This window comes from Scyliorhinus torazame, chromosome 29, assembly GCF_047496885.1.
Source record: "Scyliorhinus torazame isolate Kashiwa2021f chromosome 29, sScyTor2.1, whole genome shotgun sequence".
NCBI lineage: Eukaryota > Metazoa > Chordata > Chondrichthyes > Carcharhiniformes > Scyliorhinidae > Scyliorhinus > Scyliorhinus torazame.
In genome coordinates this window covers 9,895,136-9,918,068 of record NC_092735.1, presented here as the reverse complement: position 1 = coordinate 9,918,068, position 22,933 = coordinate 9,895,136, and the positions used below count along the sequence as shown (strand labels likewise).

Genomic DNA, 22,933 nt, shown 5'->3' with positions numbered 1-22,933 from the left:
CTAGTCATTCGCTTATTCCTGACATACCTATAGAAAGCTTTTGGGTTTTCCTTGATCCTTCCTGCCAAATACTTCTCATGTCCCCTCCTTGCTCGTCTTAGCTCTCTCTTTAGATCCTTCCTCACTACCTTGTAACAATCCATCTCCCCAACTGAAACTTCACACCTCATCTTAACATAGGCCTCCTTCTTCCTCTTAACAAGAGATTCCACTTCTTTGGTAAGCCACGGTTCCCTCGCTCGGCACCTTCCTCCCTGCCTGACCGGTACATACTTATCAAGAACACGCAGTAGCTGATCCTTGAACAAGCTCCACTTATCCAGTGTGTCTAACACTTGCAGCCTACTTCTCCACCTTATCCCCCCCAAGTCACATCTAATGGCATCATAATTTCCCTTCCCCCAGCTATAACTCTTGCCCTGCGGTGTATACTTATCCCTTTCCATCCTTAACGTAAACGTCACCGAATTGTGGTCACTGTCCCCAAAGTGCTCACCTACCTCCAAATCCAACACCTGGCCTGGTTCATTACCCAAAACCAAATCCAACGTGGCCTCGCCTCTTGTTGGCCTGTCAACAAACTGTGTCAGGAAACCCTCCTGCACACACTGTACAAAAAACGACCCATCTAATGTACTCGAACTATATCTTTTCCAGTCAATATTTGGAAAGTTAAAGTCTCCCATAATAACTACCCTGTTACTTTCGCTCTTATCCAGGATCATCCTCGCCATCCTTTCCTCTACATCCCTAGAACTATATGGAGGCCAATAGAAGACTCCCAACAGTGTGACCTCTCCTTTGGGGGATAGTAGGGAGGCGTGCTGTGGCTATTGTCTGAGTCACTGTCGCTGTCGCTGCTGCTGCAGTCTGTGGGCGTTCCGGGGCGGAGTGTATAGCTCGGGGGTGAGTCCGTGGCTGGGCTGGATGTTGGGGAGGGTAGGGTTACGTTGGCTGTGGGCGGGGTATGGTCTGCTGCGTCGAGCATGATGTGTGTGTGGTTAGACTGTGTTCCATATGCCTCAAGCTGGTTGATATGGAACCACGCAGTCTTTCCGTTGGGATAATTTATTTTGTAGACGGAAAGGCTGACTTTGTCCGCAATGGAGTACGGGCCCGAATATTGAGGTGACAGAAATGTGCTGGGGTTGTATACGGAGAACATGACTTGCTGTCCTACACTGAACTCAGTCGCATGCACTGTCTTATCGAAACAGGCCTTTTTCTGTTTCTTTCTTGTGCCCAATTTCACTGCGGCTGCTACCTGAGCCGTTTTTACATTTTCCACTAATTATTTGACTGCGTTCTCGTGTGTGAGGGCCGTCACTTCGGGGCTGGTCAAGTCTAAACCTAATAAAAATTCTGTGCCTTTCATGGGGCGTCCGGTCAGGAGAGTGTGTGGGGTGTAACCTGTAGATGTTGAAACTGTATTTCACAAATACATCAGCGCAAAAGGGAGGACTGAATCCCAAGTGGTGTTGTTTTGCTGGACCATTTTTCAGAGGGTTGCTTTTAGGGTCCGATTCATGCGCTCCACGATACCACTTGACTGGGGGTGGTATGCGATGTGGAATTTTTGGGTAATGCCAAATATCGTGAGGACGTTCTTCATGACACGTCCCATAAAATGGAAACCTTGGTCGGATTCAATGCTGCGGGGGAGTCCCCATCTCGTGAAGATGTGGTGGGTTAAAATCTTGGCTGTGGTCTTTGCCGTGTTCGTTCTGGATGTGAATGCTTCCACCCATTTTGTAAACGTGTCTATCACCACGAGTACATATTTATAACCATTCCTGCAAGGGGGCAATGGTCCTATAAAATCAATCTGGAGGTTAGTCCAGGGGCTATTAACGGGTCGGGTGTGACTAAGCTGAGCCTTTTTGGCGTATCTGTCCGGATTGTTCTGGGCACAGATAAGGCAATTCTCAACGTAGTGAGTTACATCGTCTTTTAAACTTGGCCACCAAAGAGCTGCCTGAGGTGGGCTGTAGTGGGATCAATTCCCTGATGTCCATGACTGTCATGGAGCAAACAAATGAGCTGATTCCTGTCCTGTTCAGGAACCACATAAAGGGTGTCTTTTAACACCACACCGTCATGTGTGGTCAGAGCATTTTTAAATCTATCATGGGGTGCTGGATAGTTTCATTTTAAAATTTCCCTGAGATTGCTATCCTGCTTCTGGGCCTGCACTAAATCCTCGATATTAGTCTGCGAGACCTGAACTGCATTCACTGGTGCGCCTTCGGGGGGTGTCCAAAAATATCCGTGCCTGGAACCTGCTTTAGCCAGTGCGTCGGCTTTTACATTTCCAGGGGGGGAGCAACGATGGTGACTTCGAACTTTAAATATTCCAAAAGTCCTGCCCTGGGCTTTTTCTAGAATGTGACGGAGAAATGGGGCTGAGGGGAGGGGTTTTCCGTTTGCGGAAACAAATCCTCTTGCTTTCCACAGGGGTAGAAATTCCGTAAGCCTGTTGCAGACATAGAGGCTGTCCGAATATATGTCTGCTGGGCTGGGGAAGGAATCTGGGTGTTCCACTATGTATGCGATGGCCGCAAGTTCTGCCGCCTGCGCGCCTAAGTCCTGGAAGTTTTATTGCTATTTCCTCTAGGGCACGTCCCTGTGCGTCCTCGATGTAAATGCCACATCCTGTTATGCGCTTCCCTTCTAATATTGTGCAAGATCCATCCACATATATTCTTATGGGTTCGCACGTGTCTGTGTGTTTGGGGCTCGGGGTTGACCTATCTATCTTTCTGGGGGGGGGGTTTTGCAATATAGGGGCCTGTGTTGTGTGGTGAGATGATTTCACATTCATGGGGGGTGCCTGGGTACTGTAGGTTATCTGCTAAGAAAGTGTGGGCCTTTGTCCTTTTAACAGTGATGTCCCGTCCCTGCAAAAGAAGGGTCCATCTGGCTGCTCTTATTTGACTGACTGTACCGTCCTTAAGTCGTCCGTCCAGTAAAGGTTGGGTGGGGGTGTGTTCCGTGAGGATTGTGATGGGGTTTAGTCCGGTTATGTAAGAAAAATACTGAGACTTCTGGGTGCGGCGATGACCAGCTGAGTCGCACGTTTCGGCAGCTCCCGGTGAAACGGACTTTTGGGCTCTTAATAGGAGCCCCAACGGCAATTTTAACGGCTGAAAACACCGTGCGGTAAACCAGAAGGGAATCCCCCCTGGATACGGATGAAAAAAGGAGGAGAAAGTGGCCGGATTGCAGTGGATCCTTTAGAACAGCGGCAAGGAAGGCAAGCAAAAACCAAGATGGCGTCGGAAGGTGGCAGTTTAACATGGGGCCCTGAACAACAAGAGTTCTTGAAATGCTGTGTGGAAGAGCTCAAAAAGGAAATGAAGAAAGAGCTGTTGGCCCCGATACTACAGGCGATCGAAGGGCTAAAGGAGGAACAAAAGACCCAGGAGCGGGAGCTTCGGGTCGTGAAGGCAAAGGCAGCCGAGAATGAGGACGATATACAGGGCCTGGTGGTGGAGACGCATGAGGCACATCCGAAACGATGTGTGGAAAGGTTGGAGGCACTGGAGAACAACGCAAGGAGGAACAACCTGAGGATTCTTGGTCTTCCTGAAGGTGCGGAGGGAGCGGACGTCGGGGCATATGTGAGCGCGATGCTGCACTCGTTAATGGGAGCGGAGGCCCCGGCGGGTCCGTTGGAGGTGGAGGGAGCATACCGAGTGATGGCGCGAGGACCGAGAGCAGGAGAAATTCCCAGAGCCATAGTGGTGAGATTCCTCCGTTTTAAGGATAGAGAAATGGTCCTTAGATGGGCAAAGAAAACTCGGAGCAGTAAATGGGAGAACGCGGTGATCCGCGTTTATCAAGACTGGAGTGCGGAGGTGGCGAGAAGGAGGGCGAGCTTTAATCGGGCCAAGGCGGTGCTTCATAAAAAGAAGATAAAATTTGGAATGCTGCAACCAGCAAGACTGTGGGTCACATATCGAGGGAGGCACCACTACTTTGAGACGGCGGATGAAGCGTGGACTTTTATTGTGGAAGGAAAAACTGGAATGAGCGGGTTATTAAAAAGAACGTTTGAACAAAGTGGTGGGGCGAATGTGGGGGGCGAAGAGGGGGGTTAAAAAGGGGGGAAAGAGGAGTTTTATGTACTAATCCTGCGATCTCTTCCACAGGTGGTGATGGGGGGAGGAGGGGAGGTGGAGGAGATGGGGCGTTGGCCATTGGGGGCGGGGCCAAGGGAGAAGCGCGGGCTTGGTTCCCGCGCTATGATAATCATGGCGGGAATAGAGAAGCAGGAAGGAGGGGGCGTCGCACGGTGCGAGCCGAGGTCACGGGGGGAAGCCGAGGTCGGCCAGAGTTTGCTGACTTCTGGGAGCAACATGGGGGGAGTAATTACGCTCGCGGGGGATCTAGCGGGGGGGGGGGGGGGTGGGAGGGGGGAATTACTGGGTTGCTGCTGCTGAGGAGAGGGGGGAGCTGGTATGGGAGGGGATGGGCGGGGGGGGCACCGCCTGGGGGAGATACAGCTGCGTGGGAACCGGGTGAGGAGCTGGAAAAAGGGGATGGCTAATCGACAAGGGGGGGGGTAGGAAGCCCCCCAACCCGGCTGATCACGTGGAACGTGAGAGGGCTGAACGGGCCGATAAAGAGGGCACGGGTACTCGCACACTTGAAGAAACTTAAGGCAGATGTGGTTATGTTACAGGAAACGCACCTGAAACTGATAGACCAGGTTAGGCTACGCAAAGGATGGGTGGGGCAGGTGTTCCATTCGGGGCTAGATGCGAAAAACAGGGGGGTGGCTATATTAGTGGGGAAGCGGGTAATGTTCGAGGCAAAGACTATAGTGGCGGATAACGGGGGCAGATACGTGATGGTGAGTGGCAAACTACAGGGGGAGACGGTGGTTTTGGTAAACGTATATGCCCCGAACTGGGATGATGCCAATTTTATGAGGCGGATGCTAGGACGCATTCCGGACCTAGAGATGGGAAAGCTGATAATGGGGGGAGATTTTAATATGGTGTTGGAACCAGGGCTGGATGGGTCGAAGTCCAGGACTGGAAGGAGGCCGGCAGCAGCCAAGGTACTTAAAGATTTTATGGAGCAGATGGGAGGTGTAGACCCGTGGAGATTTAGCAGACCTAGGAGTAAGGAGTTCTCGTTTTTCTCCTATGTCCATAAAGTCTACTCGCGAATAGACTTTTTTGTGCTGGGAAGGGCGTTGATCCCGAAGGTGAGGGGAACGGAGTATACGGCTATAGCCATTTCGGATCACGCTCCACACTGGGTAGACTTGGAGATAGGGGAGGAAACAGGAGGGCGCCCACCCTAGAGAATGGACATGGGACTAATGGCAGATGAGGGGGGTGTCTAAGGGTGAGGGGGTGCATTGAAAAGTACTTGGAACTCAATGATAATGGGGAGGTCCAGGTGGGAGTGGTCTGGGAGGCGTTGAAGGCGGTGGTTAGAGGGGAGCTGATATCAATAAGGGCACATAAAGGGAAGCAGGAGAGTAAGGAACGGGAGCGGTTGCTGCAAGAACTTTTGAGGGTGGACAGACAATATGCGGAAGCACCGGAGGAGGGACTGTACAGGGAAAGGCAAAGGCTACATGTAGAATTTGACTTGCTGACTACGGGCACTGCAGAGGCACAATGGAGGAAGGCACAGGGTGTACAGTACGAATATGGGGAGAAGGCGAGCAGGTTGCTGGCACACCAATTGAGGAAAAGGGGAGCAGCGAGGGAAATAGGGGGAGTGAGGGATGAGGAAGGAGAGATGGAGCGGGGAGCGGAGAGAGTGAATGGAGTGTTAAAGACATTTTATAAAAAATTATATGAAGCTCAACCCCCGGATGGGAGGGAGAGAATGATGGGCTTCTTGGATCGGCTGGAATTTCCCAAGGTGGAAGAGCAGGAAAGGGTGGGACTGGGAGCACAGATCGAGGTAGAAGAAGTGGTGAAAGGAATTAGGAGCATGCAGGCGGGAAAGGCCCCGGGACCGGATGGATTCCCAGTCGAATTCTATAGAAAATATGTGGACTTGCTCGCCCCGGTATTGACGAGGACCTTTAATGAGGCAAAGGAAAGGGGACAACTGCCCCCGACTATGTCTGAAGCAACGATATCGCTTCTCTTAAAGAAGGAAAAGGACCCGCTACAATGCGGGTCCTCTCGACCTATTTCCCTCCTAAATGTAGATGCCAAGATCCTGGCCAAGGTAATGGCAATGAGAATAGAGGAATGTGTCCCGGGGGTGGTCCACGAGGACCAAACTGGGTTTGTGAAGGGGAGACAGCTGAACACGAATATACGGAGGCTGTTAGAGGTAATGATGATGGCCCCACCAGAGGGGGAAACGGAGATAGTAGTGGCGATGGATGCCGAGAAAGCATTTGATAGAGTGGAATGGGATTATTTGTGGGAGGTGTTGAGGAGATTTGGTTTTGGAGAGGGGTATGTTAGATGGGTGCAGCTGTTGATAAGGGCCCCGATGGCGAGCGTGGTCACGAATGGACGGGGATCTGCATTTTTCGGCTCCATAGAGGGACAAGGCAGGGATGCCCTCTGTCCCCATTATTGTTTGCACTGGCGATTGAGCCCCTGGCGATAGCGTTGAGGGGTTCCAAGAAGTGGAGGGGAGTACTTGGAGGAGAAGAGCACCGGGTATCTTTGTATGCGGACGACTTGCTACTATACGTGGCAGACCCGGCGGAGGGGATGCCAGAAATAATGCGGATACTTGGGGAGTTTGGGGATTTTTCAGGGTATAAATTGAACATGGGGAAAAGTGAGTTGTTTGTGGTGCATCCAGGGGAGCAGAGTAGAGAAATAGAGGACCTACCGTTGAGGAAGGTAACAAGGGACTTTCATTACCTGGGGATCCAGATAGCCAAGAATTGGGGCACATTGCATAGGTTAAATTTAACGCGCTTGGTGGAACAAATGGAGGAGGATTTCAAGAGATGGGATATGGTATCCCTGTCACTGGCAGGGAGGGTGCAGGCGGTTAAGATGGTGGTCCTCCCGAGATTCCTCTTTGTGTTTCAGTGCCTCCCGGTGGTGATCACAAAGGCTTTTTTAAAAAGGATTGAAAAGAGCATCATGGGTTTTGTGTGGGCCGGGAAGACCCCGAGAGTGAGGAAGGGATTCTTACAGCGTAGCAGGGATAGGGGGGGGGCTGGCACTACCGAGCCTAAGTGAGTATTATTGGGCCGCTAATATTTCAATGGTGAGTAAGTGGATGGGAGAGGAGGAGGGAGCGGCGTGGAAGAGATTAGAGAGGGCGTCCTGTAGGGGGACCAGCCTACAGGCTATGGTGACAGCCCCATTGCCGTTCTCACTGAAGAACTACACCACAAGCCCGGTGGTGGTGGCTACACTGAAGATTTGGGGACAGTGGAGACGGCATAGGGGAAAGACTGGAGCCTTGGGGGGGTCCCCGATAAGAAACAACCATAGGTTTGCCCCGGGGGGAATGGATGGGGGATATGGAATGTGGCAAAGAGCAGGAATAACGCAACTGAAAGATCTGTTTGTGGATGGGAAGTTCGCGAGTCTGGGAGCGCTGACCGAGAAATATGGGTTGCCCCAAGGGAATGCATTCAGGTATATGCAACTGAGGGCTTTTGCGAGGCAACAGGTGAGGGAATTCCCGCAGCTCCCAACACAAGAGGTGCAGGACAGAGTGATCTCAAAGACATGGGTGGGGGATGGTAAGGTGTCAGATATATATAGGGAAATGAGGGACGAAGGGGAGACTATGGTAGATGAACTAAAAGGGAAATGGGAAGAAGAGCTGGGGGAGGAGATCGAGGAGGGGCTGTGGGCAGATGCCCTAAGCAGGGTAAACTCGTCGTCCTCTTGTGCCTGGCTAAGCCTGATTCAGTTTAAGGTATTACACAGGGCGCAAATGACTGGAGCACGGCTCAGTAAATTTTTTGGGGTGGAGGATAGGTGTGCGAGGTGCTCGAGAAGCTCAGCGAATCATACCCATATGTTTTGGTCATGCCCGGCACTACAGGGGTTTTGGATGGGGGTGACAAAGGTGCTTTCAAAAATAGTGGGGGTCCGGGTCGAACCAAGCTGGGGGTTGGCTATATTTGGGGTTGCACAAGAGCCGGGAGTGCAGGAGGCGAGAGAGGCCGATGTTTTGGCCTTTGCGTCCCTAGTAGCCCGGCGCAGGATTTTGTTAATGTGGAAAGAAGCCAAGCCCCCGGGGGTGGAGACCTGGATAAATGACATGGCAGGGTTTATAAAGCTAGAACGGATTAAGTTTGTTCTAAGGGGGTCGGCTCAAGGGTTCACCAGGCGGTGGCAACCGTTCGTCAAATACCTCGCAGAAAGATAGATGGAATGGAAAAAAGAAGGCAGCAGCCCAGGATCGGGGGGAGGCGGGGGGGGGGGGGGGGGGGGGGAAGAGAGGAGGAACCAGAAGGACTCTCAGGGTTGTTAATATATACTGTATAATATGTATAGGTCGTTGCGACAGATAATTATATATTGGACTGTTAAATTATATTTTTGGAGAGTGTTACTTGTGATAAGGCAGTTGCCAATTAGGGTTAGTTTTCATTTTTGTTATTTATTATTTATTCATTTTTTGTTTATAAAATAGGTCATTGTTATTTGTGTTGTTATAATATTGTGTAAAGGATGCACAATTGTGTAAAGGATGCACAATGTACTGTGTTGGTTGACCAAAAACTTTCAACAAAATATTTATAAAAAAAAAAAATGTAAGAAAAATACTGTACTGCCCAAAAACCTGTGAGCAGGTGCCTTTCACAGGCTGGAAATCCCTGCTCCACAGCATCTAAAACTCTGGAGGCGTAAGCTACGGGCCTGAACTGTTTGTGCCGTTCCTGGAGGAGCACGGCCGAAAGGGTGTGGTCTGTGCTTGCTACCTCTATCGCATAGGGGGAAAGTGGGTCTGGAACTTGTAGTGCGGGGTCTGCTGTGAGTGCTCTTTTCAACGAGTCCACAGCATCCGTATGCTGCAGAAGCCATTCCCAGGGGGCTCCTTTCTTTAGGAGGTCTGAGAGGGGCGCTGCCTTGCTGGCGGAACCGTCAATGTGGTTTCGGCAGTAGCCAACCAGTCCTAAAAACGATCGGAGGGCTGTAACGTTCTAGGGAAGGGGCAATTCGGCAATCGAGTCAATCCTTTTGTGCTCGATCTCGCGTTTACCATGTGTGATCATTGTTCCCAAATATATCACCTTGTTTTCCAAAATCTGGGCCATTTTGGGGTTCACTTTACAACCAATCTGCTGTAGGAGTTCCAGGAATTCGGACAGAAGCTCGATGTGCTCTTCCTTGGTGTCTGTCTGCAGTAATAGGTCGTCTACGTACTGGACCAGACATTCGGGGCGAGAAAATTTGGCTGAACCATTTGCCAGCTGTCGGTGGAAAATGGAAGGGGAGCTGTGGAATCCTTGTGGAAGGCATGTCCACGTGTACTGTTGATTTTTAAACGTGAAGGCAAATTTGTACTGGCACGCCTTTGCCAATGGCATGGACCAGAATCCATTACTGACATCCAAAACCGTAAAGAATTGTGAGTTGAGTCCCTGTTTGAGCATGGTCTCGGGACTTGTGGCTACTGTGGGGACTGCTGCGGGGGTGACTTTGTTGAGTTCCCGGTTATCGATGGTCAGTCGCCATGATCCATCGGGCTTTCTCACTGGCCAAATCGGGGCATTATTAGTGGAAGCTACTGATCTGAGTACGCCCTGCTCTAATAAGCTGTCGATAACTTTTGCGATTTCTCCCTCTGCCTCTTGGGGAAATCCGTATTGCTTCTGGGGTCTAGGGTCAGGTCCTGTGATTTGAACGGAACCAGTCATCCGGCCACAGTCGTGCTTGTGGGTCGCGAATGCTGTCCTGTTCCTTTGTAAAACTGCCCTAACCTGCTTGTTCGTGCTAATCGTAGTCGGGTCAAACCAAAATTCGGCCACTGCGCTAATCTTGTTTGCATCTTCTCCTATGGTGAGCGTTGCGGGGGCTCTTGCGGATTTTGCCATTTTCCAGACACACTGGTTGACTGGATCAAAGGACAGATTGTGGGAATTCATAAAATCTATGCCTAAAATGTGTTCTGCTGTGTGGGGTAGATCGACTAAAACTACGGGGTGCTTGGTGGTGATGTTGCCGATTTGAATGGGTACAGGGGCTGTGATGCGTCCCTGCTGTGAGTGGCCTGTAAAGCCGCTGAGGGTGATAGTGGCTGTAGTGGGCAGGGTCCTTTTGAAACATGGTGGAGGAATTGATTGTGGTGCGGGACCCTCCTGTGTCCCAGAGAAACTCGATGGGCTGTTCCCGTATCTTTGCTGCAACTACTGGTCGGCCGGACCTATCCCAAAGGGTGTCGCAGACCCAACTGGGGGAGCCCGAACGCCTGTCAGTCCGTTCCGGTCAGGTCCGTCTGATCTGAATGGGTGCTAATGCTACGTATTGGCTTTGTCCTGGTTTTATTCAGAGAGCCCGTCTGCTGAGCTCTCTGTTGCTTTTGTGGGGCATTGCACTCTCGTGCAAAGTGTCCTAACTGTCCACAGTTGTAACACTCCTCTGACTTTTGTGGGGGGCTGTTCTTGCCTTCATTTACCCATGCGGGGTTCTGATGTGCCTTAACTGTGTGTATGTCTGCTTCTGCCTGCTGTTCTTCGGGATTTTTATTCATGGGTTTGTTTTGAACAGATTGCTCCCAGGCGCGGGACAATCCTTTTACAACCCATTTCTCATTATGAGCCTCTTCTGAGGGGTCATAATTCGCACAAGCTTTTTGTCCTGCCTCTGTGGCATGGGAGATAAGGGTGGCGGGTCCATATGGCCATGTTGTCTGGGGACAAATGGGCACGGTCTAAGACTCCGAAAACTGCTGCGAAATGGATCCACAAGCGTCCAGCAAACGCTGTGGGGTGCTCGGTTTTCTTTTGTCTGCATTTATTGAGGCCATCTACGGGGTCACCCCTGTTATACCCGATCGCATCTGGTATGCATTTCTGCAAGGGTGCCTCCTCCTACATTCTGTGGGTCGGGAAGGGCTGCTACGACTGAAGGGTCTAAACTCAAAACTGTGAGCTTTACTTGCTCTCGCTCATCCAGGCCGTACATGGTAGCCTGTTGTTTTACTCTGGCAAAGAAGTGGTGGGGGTCTGAGGTGGGGAGGAACGGTTTGATTTTATCGCACGTGTCCCGTAATTGGTAACTGTTAAGGGGGTGGTGTACAGAAATTCCGTGTCGTCTGATGTGGCTGTGCGGTGGGTGGTGACTGGGTTCATTGGAGCCTGAACTATCTGCTCTGTGGGGGGTTGGGGCGCTTTTCTCTTCTGGGGCTTTCCCTGCGCACATGTTCCCTGAACATATCTCTGCGCTGTCTCATTTAATTCTTCCCAATCAGGGCCGTCTTCCTCATCTAGCTGTGATCCAAAGGTTTACTGGAATCCTTTTAGAACTGAAAGCAGAGATTGCAGTTCTGCAATCTGCTTCCAGCACTTTGCGTGGTCTAATGAGCTTTGTCTTTGTTCTGTGGTGGCAGCATGGAGAGCTCTTAACGCTGCCTTCAGGTCACTACACTGCCTCTGCAATGCCTCTACCTGCTTCTCGGTTTCTTCTCGTACCAGGACTGCACGTTGCGTGTCCTGATATGCCTTTTCGTACTGGGATTGGAAGCTGCTTAGATAAGACTGGTGTGCCCACTTGGCATCATCCACCTCTCCTTCTTTTTCTGCCAACTTCTTCCTTAACTGTGCGTTCTCTTTCTCTACATCACTGACATCGGCCTTGCTCGTTCGATGTATGCTTTCTATCTCTTTCCGGAGTGTCCTAACGACCTCCTCTGTGCCTCGCAATTGTGCCAAACAGGACACGATTGCCATCGGCTTGCGAGCTTTTCTTGTGAATCTCGCTCAGGTTCTCCTACCAAGTATGTCCTATACTCCCGGGACCTGTTGCCTCATTTTCACAGAATTCGCTCCAAAGGGGCCATCCTTTCCCTTTGAGGTACTTTCTGATTTCCTCTTCCCAAACGGGACACTGTCCTACTCTACTGCTGCTGGTTGCTGCGACCACAAATTCTTCGGGGTTCATGAGGCGTTGCATTGCCATATTTCCTCTCTAAATACTTCTCTTTAAATTTGGAATGAGGGGTATTAAGGCGATGCTGTAATTACGGGTACTGCTTTCGCTATTTTCCGGAATACAAACTCCCGACAGTTTTGTCGCAACAAAAAAATCCATCAGTTTACCTTATAGCCCTGTTAGTTACGCATGCATACACACACTTCCGAATTATGAGGATTGATCAGAACTGCTTGAACGCTTGTGGTTTTCCTGTTCCCAATTGGATTTCTAATTCAAATTTTTGGATTCTCCCGGAGTGGTTAAGCCACTTCTAGATCGGGTCCCGTCAGGAAGTCGGCAGTAATATGTTGCTAACTTTTGGTTGGTTCAATTGGCTTTGTTTTCTAACCTTTGCTCAAGAGTCGCCAGGTATCTTTATGATACCGCCACGTGGTTCAAGTTCAAGTACTGATCAATAACTCAATACACCAATTAGTAAGAGTCAAATCAAAGCACATTTATTATACACAGTAAATCGCTACTCATGCATATGCTCTACTTTCTAAGCTATTTCTATCACTAACAGGCCAATACTTAGCTTCGGACTGGCCCTCCAGGTCAGGGGAACAAATGGTCTTTCGTTCGGGTTCTGAGTCTGCGGGATTCAAAAGCTGGTATGGACTGGTAGCTAGGAGCGCCTATCTCGTAGCGAGCATTGACTTGAGACTGGCGTTCTTTGGAGACAGCTGGACAGGATACTGTCAAGGGTTGGTTCGCGTTGCTGAGTGATCCTGTCAAGAAGGACGATTTGAACTTGGGGGCTTTTTATAGTCCCCAGGGGCTTCCCGCCTTTCGGGGCGGACCCCGTACCTGGTTTCAAGTGATTGGACTTCGTTCCAATCGCTTGGTTCGATTTCTCCAATACTGGAGCTGTTCCCTGATCGATGGGCGGCCTTTAGGTGTCCGTAACCTCTTTTGTGGTTGGCTCCTGCTGGCGCCGAGGAGTCTGGCTTGGCCTTGTTTATCTCAAATGTTTCGATTGTTCCCGGGGATCGCTCATTAGTATGTAGATGGCCGTTACATTATTATGCAGATGGCTGCTTGTATCGATGCTGTCTGGGCTTTTGCAGAGTCTAATACACAGTAACTTGCACCTGCTAGTTTTTGCCTGTGTTGGCTGAATTTCCCTTCAGCCTTTGCTGTTCTCCATTTTACGTCGGGAATTGGCCAACCCAGGTGGCTACAAGCTGCAGACTGGCTCGCTGACCTTTTGGAATTTCTCCACCTGGAGAAGATTAAGTACGCCACCCGAGGGTCAGAGGAAGGCTTCCTGGATACTTGGGGACAGTTTGTCCGTCTGTTCCAAAACCTGTTCGAGGCCAACTAAGAATTTTTTGGATTTTTTTAAAAACACCAAGATAGATGAGTTACCAAAAGACTGTGCAACCCGGGGGGGGGGGGGGCGGGGGGGAAACCATAGACCGATCCAGAGGGCAATGAAAGGCACGAATCGAAACTTGGGCCTTGGCGCTGTGAGGCAGCAGGGCTAACCCACTGCACCACTGTGCTAACTGAATGGGCTAAGTTAAGGCCAGTGTTACTAATCTGCTCTGACGCACCATCACTGTAGAGCTTTTGCTGAATGCGGGTGTTTAATAATAATGATCTTTATTAATGTCACAAGTTGGCTTACATTAACACTACAATGAAAGTGCAGCACGGTGGCGCAGTGGGTTAGCCCTGTTGCCTCATGGTGCCAAGGTCCCAGGTTCGATCCCGGCTCTGGGTCACCTGTCCGTGTGGAGCTTGCACAGGCTCCCTGTGTCTGCGTGGGTTTCGCCCCCACAACCCAAAGATGTGCAGGCGAGGTGGATTGGCCACGCTAAATTGCCCCTTAATTGGAAAAAATGAATTGGATACTCTAAATTTAAAAAAAAAACAAAACACTGCAATGAAGTTACTGTGAAAAGCCCCTAGTCGCCACACTCCGGCGCCTGTTCGGGTATACTGAGGGAGAATTCAGAATGGCCAATTCGCCTAACAGCACGTCTTTCAGGACTTGTGGGAGGAAACCGGAGCACCCGGAGGAAACCGGAGCACCCGGAGGAAACCCACGCAGGCTCTGTTTATTTGGGAGAGGAAAGGGTTGTCCCTCCAAGTTCAGATTAGCTCCATGGAGGCACGGGATTTAAAGCGACATCAAAGTACATTGGTGTTCGTGAAGCCTATGTGGGTGTGGGTTTGACTTTTAATGCTGATCGGTACCTGAATTTTTTTTAAAAAAATATATTTTATTCAAGATTTTTGGCCAAACATAACAGTACGTAGTGTTTCTTTTACCCAACAATAAAGCAATCTAAATAACAGTGGCCAGTTTTAAACAAATAAATAAATAATATATAAACAAAAACAAAACTAAATGGCAACTGCCTTGTCCAAAATAAATACTCTCCAAAAATACAATCCAACAATCCAATATACAATTACCTATAACAAATACCTATACATATACAATAACATCCCTGAGAGTCCGTCCGATTCCTCCCCCTTTTCCCCCCCCCCCTCCCCCCTGGGTTGCTGCTGTTGTCTACTTCTTTTCCATTCCCTCTATCTTTCTGTGAGGTAATCGACGAACGGTTGCCACTGCCTGGTGAACCCCTGAGCCGAACCTCTTAACACAAACTTAATCCGTTCTAACTTTATAAACCCTGCCATGTCGTTTATCCAGGCCTCCACACCCGGGGGCTTGGCTTCCTTCCACATTAACAATATCCTGCGCCGGGCTACTAGGGACGCAAAGGCCAACACGTCAGCCTCTCTCGCCTCCTGCACTCGCGGCTCTTCTGCAACCCCAAATATAGCCAACCCCCAGCTTGGTTCGACCCGGACCCCCACCACCTTCAAAAGCACCTTTGCCACCCCCACCCAGAACCCCTGTAGTGCCGGGCATGACCAGAACATGTGGGTGTGATTCGCTGGGCCTCTCGAGCATCTTGCACACCTATCCTCTACCCCCAAAAATTTACTAAGCCGTGCTCCAGTCATATGCGCCCTGTGTAACACCTTAAATTGTATCAGGCTTAGCCTGGCACACGAGGACGATGAGTTTACCCTACGTAGGGCATCAGCCCACAGCCCCTCCTCAATCTCCTCCCCCAGTTCTTCTTCCCATTTCCCTTTCAGCTCATCTACCATGATCTCTCCCTCGTCCCTCATTTCCCTGTATATGTCCGACACCTTACCATCCCCCACCCATGTCTCTGAGATCACTCTATCCTGTACCTCCTGCGTCGGGAGCTGCGGGAATTCCCTCACCTGTTGCCTCGCAAAAGCCCTCAATTGCATGTACCGAAATGCATTCCCTTGGGGCAACCCATATTTTTCCGTCAGCGCTCTCCGACTCGCAAACGTCCCATCTACAAACCGATCTCTCAGTTGTACTACCCCAGCTCTTTGCCATGCTCCAAATCCCCCATCCATTCTCCCCGGAACGAACCTCTGATTGTTTCTTATCGGGGACCGCACCGAAGTTCCCGTCCTTCCCCTATGCCGTCTCCACTGCCCCCAAATTTTCAATGTAGCCACCACCACCGGGCTTGTGGTGTATTTCTTTGGTGAGAACGGCAACGGTGCCGTCACCATTGCTTGTAGGCTAGTCCCCCTGCAGGACGCCCTCTCCAATCTCTTCCACGCCGCTCCCTCCCCTTCTCCCATCCACTTACACACCATTGAAACATTGGCGGCCCAGTAGTACTCACTTAGGCTCGGTAGTGCCAGCCCCCCCCCCTGTCCCTACTACGCTGCAAGAATCCCCTCCTCACTCTCTGGGTCTTCCCAGCCCACACACAACTCATAATACTCTTCTCGATTCTTTTGAAAAAAGCCTTCGTGATCACCACCGGGAGGCACTGAAACACAAAAAGGAATCTCGGGAGGACCACCATTTTAACCGCCTGCACCCTACCTGCCAATGGCAGGGACACCATGTCCCATCTCTTAAAGTCCTCCTCCATCTGTTCCACCAACCGCGTTAAATTAAGCCTGTGTAATGTACCCCAATTCTTGGCTATCTGGATCCCCAAGTACCGGAAGTCCCTTGTTACCTTCCTCAACGGTAAATCCTCTATCTCTCTGCTCTGCTCCCCTGGATGCACCACGAACAACTCACTTTTCCCCATGTTCAGTTTATACCCTGAAAAATCCCCAAACTCCCCAAGTATCTGCATTATCTCTGGCATCCCCTCCGCCGGGTCCGCCACATATAGCAACAAATCATCCGCATACAGAGATACCCGGTGTTCTTCTTCCCCCCTGAGTACTCCCCTCCACTTCCTGGAACCCCTCAATGCTATGGCCAGGGGTTCAATCGCCAGTGCAAACAATAACGGGGACAGAGGACATCCTTGCCTCGTCCCTCTATGGAGCCGGAAATAGTCAGACCCCCGTCCATTCGTGACCACGCTCGCCATCGGGGCCCTATACAGCAACTGTACCCACCTGATATACCCATCCCCAAAGCCAAATCTCCTCAACACCTCCCACAAATAATCCCACTCCACTCTATCAAATGCTTTCTCGGCATCCATCACCACCACTATCTCCGCTTCCCCCTCTGGTGGGTGCATCATCATTACCCCTAGCAGCCTCCGTATATTTGTTTTCAGCTGTCTCCCCTTCACAAACCCAGTTTGGTCCTCATGAACCACCCCCGGGACACAATCCTCTATCCTCATTGCCATTACCTTGGCCAGAATCTTAGCATCCACATTCAGGAGGGAAATGGGCCTGTAGGACCTGCATTGCAACGGGTCTTTTTCCTTCTTTAGGAGGAGTGATATCGTTGCCTCTGACATAGTCGGGGGCAGCTGCCCCCTTTCCCTCGCCTCATTAAAGGTTCTCATCAGTAGCGGGGCCAGCAAGTCCATATATTTCCTATAGAATTCAACTGGGAAGATCGGTACCTGAATTAACAGTCAAATGGATTTATTCAGTTCTTGGAGCCAGGCTCGAAAAGGCATTTGTTACTTTGGGGACGATGGTGTCTAATTTTCCTCACTCTGGATCTTTTACAAACATATAAAATTATGAAGGGAATAGATAGGATGGATGCAGGGAGGCTGTTTCTACTGGCGGGTGAAATGAGAACAAGGGGGCATAGCCTAGGACTGAGTTGAGGAGGAACTTCTTCACCCAAAGGATTGTGAATCTGTGAAATTCCCTGTCCAGTGAAGCAGTTGAGGCTCCCTCATTGGGATGTTTTTAAGGCAAAGATAGATAGATTGAACAGTAAAGGAATTAAAGGTTATGGTGAGCGGGCGTGTAACTGGAGCTGAGTCCACAAAACGATCAGCCATGATCTTATTGAACGGCGGAGCAGGCTCGAGGGGCCAGATGGGCCTACTCCTGCTCCTCGTTCTTATGTTCTTTTCTCTACATTGTATCAATGATGGTAATGACCAGAAATTACTGTGCAGTTTTAACAGTCGGAGTAAGATGTCTGATTCGTATCTGACCCATCAGTGCCGATGGCTACTTTAGCAGCTACTGTGCATGGAATGTACATTCCCATTGACTCCACTAACCTGGCCAAGCACTCGAATTCACTGTCATTTAAATTGGGGGGGGCTGGTTTAGCACACTGGGCTAAATCGCTGGCTTTTAAAGCAGACCAAGGCAGGCCAGCAGCACGGTTGAATTCCCGTACCAGCCTCCCCGAACAGGTGCCGGAATGTGGCGACTAGGGGCTTTTCACAGTAACTTCATTTGAAGCCTACTTGTGACAATAAGCGGTTTTCATTTCATTTCATTTTTCATTTCATAATTTTAGTGGCTACTCACTCAGGATAGAAGAAAAACACAACACGGAATGAGGAATGACTAATAAATCTTATCTTTAATTTTAGAAGGGTGAACTTGGAGAGGATTCTGAAGGAGTGACAAGTGAAGGTAAATTCTGTTTTGCTTTGCTCTATTTTCTTGTGTTTTTAAACAAAAATCAATCTTTAGAAATATATCTTCATTTTATAATTCATACGTGGAATTCATAATACTCGCAAGTGTTTTCATTTCTTAATATTGGAAATGTCATTGACAAATCATCCCACCACTTGCAAGGCCTTCCAAACTCAATCTGATTTTTATTCTTTTCTCTAAACAATACCACTTTATTACTCAAAAACCTGAAGTATCAGGACAGTGCTTACCAAAGATTTTTCCATTGTGACCCCATTTTAATGCTTCACGCTTGGCGCAACCCCACAGTGAACACTGCGCAGGGTGGGTAGGAGAGTTGTTAAGCTGGTGGGGGGGGGGGGGGGGGGGTGGATTTCAAACAGCAGGGAAACGGACACGAGAAAAGTCACATCCCTTTTTGCAAACTCTGTTGGTGTCGGTGACTGGGTCTCAGGGTTTATTTGATGAGGCCATGCCCACAATCAAGAATATTGAGAATATCGCAGGACAGTCAAATCTCGGTCTCTGTTCCACTGCCACCATTGCTGCCTTGTGATTCTAATTGTTGGTGTAATACAGGTTGGGAACCCCTGTATTAGAAGCACAGTGTCATGTACAGTGAAAGCTCCCAACTTTGTCACTGATCACATATTATAACAGTGCCCCATTGATCAATGCCCTTTTTTCCACTATTACCCAGAAACGTAATGTCTTTATGCCTACAAGGCCTATGTCCCAATCATCTAACACCCCTGTGTTCACTGGCTAGCATTGGCTCTCAGACGAGCAGTGCCTCGAGTTATCCTTATTTTTCATAATCCTCCATGGCCCCAACAGTGTCTATAAACTCCTCCAACCCCACAACCCTCTGTTACCTGTGCCCGCTAGTTCTGGCTTCTAGAGCCTCCCCGATTTTAATCAGTCCACCATTGTTAGCTGAACCATTCTCCCCCCTCTCGGAATCTGCCTAAACTCTGGAATTCCTTCCCAAACCTCCATCTCGTTTTTAAGACGTTCCTTAAAACCTGCCTCTTTGACCAAATCTTTGGTCTTTGTGATATCTCTGTGGGGCTTGGTGTCAAAGTTTGTTTTATAATTACTTCTGTGAAGCGGTTTGCAACATTTTATAACGTTGAAGGCACCCTTTTTATAAATACCACTTTGTCGTCAAAAGCCCTCTGAAGAACTGCCAATAAAATCCCACCACATTAGTCTCCACACATTCTCTCTCTCTCTCTCTCTCTCTCTCTCTCTCTCTCTCTCATATTGGGTATTATTCTTCTTTCCTGAAGCCTGGTTTGCTTTGAAATACAAACTAAACGTCGTGGATTCTTGTTAAAAGTGCATAAATGCTGTTTTGTTTGCTTTGAATGGTTTAGATGTTTCAGGTAAATCATGCTTCTGACCAGTTTGTAAATTGGAGTGCTGGCTGTTTTCCATTTTATTTGTTGCTAACCTGGCATGAAAATATGCCCTCTATTCCTGAAATGTTCTGGTATGAATATCATATCGTTCCGAATGAATGTCCAGCACGTCCATATTTTATTTAATACCATTGAGCAGATCTCCTCTTCTTTAGCAGAAATAATATACTAAACCCAAAAATTCTTCTATGATTTCATTCAATAAAAGCTTTTCCTTTTTTCATCCTTTATTTGCTTTTCAGAAGTTTTTACTTTGGCTTTAATTTGTTTTCAATCCAGTCCCCCTCGTCCTACAAAATGGGAAACCATTCATCCTGACTTTTTAAGCAATGGATTTAACTTTCAATTTGTTTATAGGATATATATTTAGTATCTATTTTTGATATATCCATTAAAGGATTTTTACAGGTTACCCCCCCCCCCGCCTTTTTCTAATTTTATCCATTTTGTTTTGGATATTGCAGGAAAGAAAACCTTGGTGCCAAAACTTTTCATATTGATCAGGTCAAATGCAAAAATGCCAAATTTCAAACAATCGCAGCAATTTATACTGACCACCAAAACAAAATGTCTACTGTCGGATGTGATTTTGCTAAGTGCACTAAAAACAATCAGTTTAAGATCATTTGCAAGCTTTTAAATTGGCTCATTTACACCTGCTAGAAACAATATGCATTCATGCACATGGAACGTGCAAATGTGAGAAATATGTTCAAGCCTTGCACCTCTTTTAAATTCCCTGGAAGCTTGGGGAATCTACAGATCCCTATTGCTTTCTCCATGACAACGCCTCGGCCAACCCAAGTCGACTTTTCAACCAATCACGCACCCTTTTCTCCTGTGGTATAAATTGTTGTGATTGTTTGGAATTTGACATTCTTGCATTTGTCCTGATGGATGCAAAGCTTTACTTTAGCGGCATGTCTCTTTTCAGCAACATTCAAATTCTCTTCACTTTGATGTTCATGATGACTAAATCCACGCTCCTGGTACCTTTTTGTTTGATGATTTTTATTGAGGTGGTCTGAATTAGAAATTGCAGAAGAATTTTGCCCCCACAACCCAAAGATGTGCAGGGTAGGTGGATTGGCCACCCTAAATTGCCCCTTAATTTGAAAAAATGAATTGGGTACTCTAAATTTAATTTAAAAAAGAAATTGCAGAAGAAGAATTCTCTCTCACATGAAAATCTTGACACTCCAGATGTCTTCTATCTGTAAAAAAAAAGACAGACTGCGAAAGATTCCCCCTGGTCCAGCTAACCTGACCTGGGGGGCACGGTATCACAGTGGTTAGCACAGTTGCTTCACAGCTCCAGGATCCCGGGATCGATTCCCGGATTGGGTCACTGTCTGTGTGGAGTCTGCACGTTCTCCCCGTGTCTGCGCGGGTTTCCTCCGGGTGCTCCGGTTTCCTCCCACAAGTCCCGAAAGACGTGCTGTTAGGTGAATTGGACATTCTGAATTCTCCCTCTGTGTACCCGAACAGGCGCCGGAGTGTGGCGACTAGGGGATTTTCACAGTAATTTCATTGCAGTGTTAATGTAAGCCTACTTGTGACACTAATAAAGATTATTATTATATGATTGTGATATCTTGTGTATGACAATATATAAAGATTCTCCGCTTCAGCCTAAGCCAGGTGACGACCTCGGAAAGGCAAACAGGAAATCCAATACGGATTCCTTCCTCCTCCAACCCCTGACCTGCCTCCAGCCCAAAGATCCAAATTAGCCCAGGAAGCTGTTCTCTGGCCGTGAATTACATTCAATACTTTACATTTGTAAGAGGTAATCCCCGGCCCAGACAGACACCGGCCCAGACAGACACCGGCCCAGACCTTGCTTGATCTAAAATGCTAAGCTGCAGAAGGTTGCGTATTGGCACAATTGGTAAAGCACGTTTTTCTCCTAGAATTCGATAAATTCCTGGAGGAACGAGCCAAAGCAGGGGAGCAGCTGCCCAATCTCCCCTCGCCTCCCACAGAGACCCCCGGCTCCGTCACTGCGACCAAAAAAAAGAAGCAAGAAAACACGGAGGATGCCCTCTTTACACTGTGAAACCTCGAAACTGCCCTCCGCCTGCCACCACGGATGAAGGAACGTATTGAGGCCGCCCTGAGCGGTGCCTCTCCTAAATGTCTAACCTCTTGCTCCTGAATAGGGGGCGGTACGAAAACAAGAGTGCAAACTCTTGCCCTGGGAATTCTGTGCTTCAAGGTGGACCCCGTTTTATAAAAAAAAAAAAAAATTCTCTAGAATGACCACGGCTCTTATAATAGGGATAAAGGACAACGCGTGACCCTTGGCTGACGTTGAGGAGATGCCATCTAATTACAGAACGACGCTGTGGGCTGACGGTGCTTAGAAAGTTCAGAATAGGCTCTAAAATAATTTAAACTGCAGATTTGAGAGTGCACTACTTTTTAACCTCACAAATCCATCCATGTACGCTGTTGATTTTTCTTTTGTATGCTCAACTGGGAGTTGTTTCCAAGCATTAACTTATTCTATTTTAAATACTTTAGCACGAGGATAGTGATGATGATGTGTTATGCGGCTTGCGGGAATGTTGGGGAATAAAAGATGGCGGCTTTGGGTCACGGTCCACATTTTTGTCTGATTTATGGGATGTCAGAGTCAAAAGAATTTTGTTTTTCTATGGGGCGGGATTATTTCTCCTGACAGCTGTACCCTGTTGTCGAAGCAGTGAGACCTTTTCACCCCTCCACAAGCTTTCAGAATGGGGCCGGTCTATGGCACGGAGCAGAGAATTTGAAGCTGTGGAAACTGTAGGGCTGCCAACCCTCGAGGGTTAGTCCTGGGGGGTTTCCCAGGATCTGAAGATTAATTTCCGGGCCACTGCTGCGAGCCACCAGCGAGATAAAAGTCCCAGAGGCTGGAGAACAAAATTGTTGGATTGGGCAGTTTTGTAGTCCAGATTACCCCGATTGGACATCTGGCTTCAGTCTCTTTCCAATTGGCCGTGGGGAGCAGTGCGCCTGGAGGATGGACCAATGGTGAGAGTGTGGGGGTGGGGGGGGGGGGAGGGGGGGGGGGGGTTTGCGGTGGGAACTCATGTAACAAAACCTCCAGGAATACACCCAATCAGAGTTGGCACCCCTAAGAAAATGGCCCAATTGCACAAAGTGTTTTAATGATATCAATTCCTAGACCAATTTTGGGGGAGTGGGGAGGGAAGGGAAGAGAATGTATGATTTAGAAAAGTAATTTAATGCAAAATCAATAAAATGATTTTTGTGGGTGTTGGTGCACCCAGTAATTTGTGGTGTTTTAGTGTCTCAGTAAAGCTCGCCTCGCTGAGGTTTCCCAAGAGCGTACCCATGCATATATACTCCTGGCTAAGATTCTGCGAGTGTGTTGTGATGGGCCAGGTGTTGTTTTAGACGTTGTTCAATGTAGTAATGTTGCCACTTCTGCGTCTCTATATTGGATAAATGCAACCACTCCAAGGTGTCTGATGTGTAAGACGTATTATCCATTCCCGCTGAGTTGAT

At 48.7% G+C, this 22,933-nt stretch overlaps 1 protein-coding gene across 3 annotated transcripts in view; it reads left to right on the top strand.

Moving 5' to 3' along the window:
* tom1 (target of myb1 membrane trafficking protein) overlaps positions 1-22,698 on the top strand; it is a 145,296-nt gene extending 122,598 nt beyond the window's left edge. For all 3 annotated transcript variants that reach the window (XM_072492035.1, XM_072492037.1, XM_072492036.1), the window contains 2 exons: positions 17,945-17,987; positions 21,331-22,698. In XM_072492035.1, coding sequence (XP_072348136.1) covers positions 17,945-17,987; positions 21,331-21,476 — 189 coding nt within the window. In that variant the 3' untranslated portion in view covers positions 21,477-22,698. The remainder of the gene's footprint in view (positions 1-17,944; positions 17,988-21,330) is intronic.
* Positions 22,699-22,933: the final 235 nt, after the last annotated feature.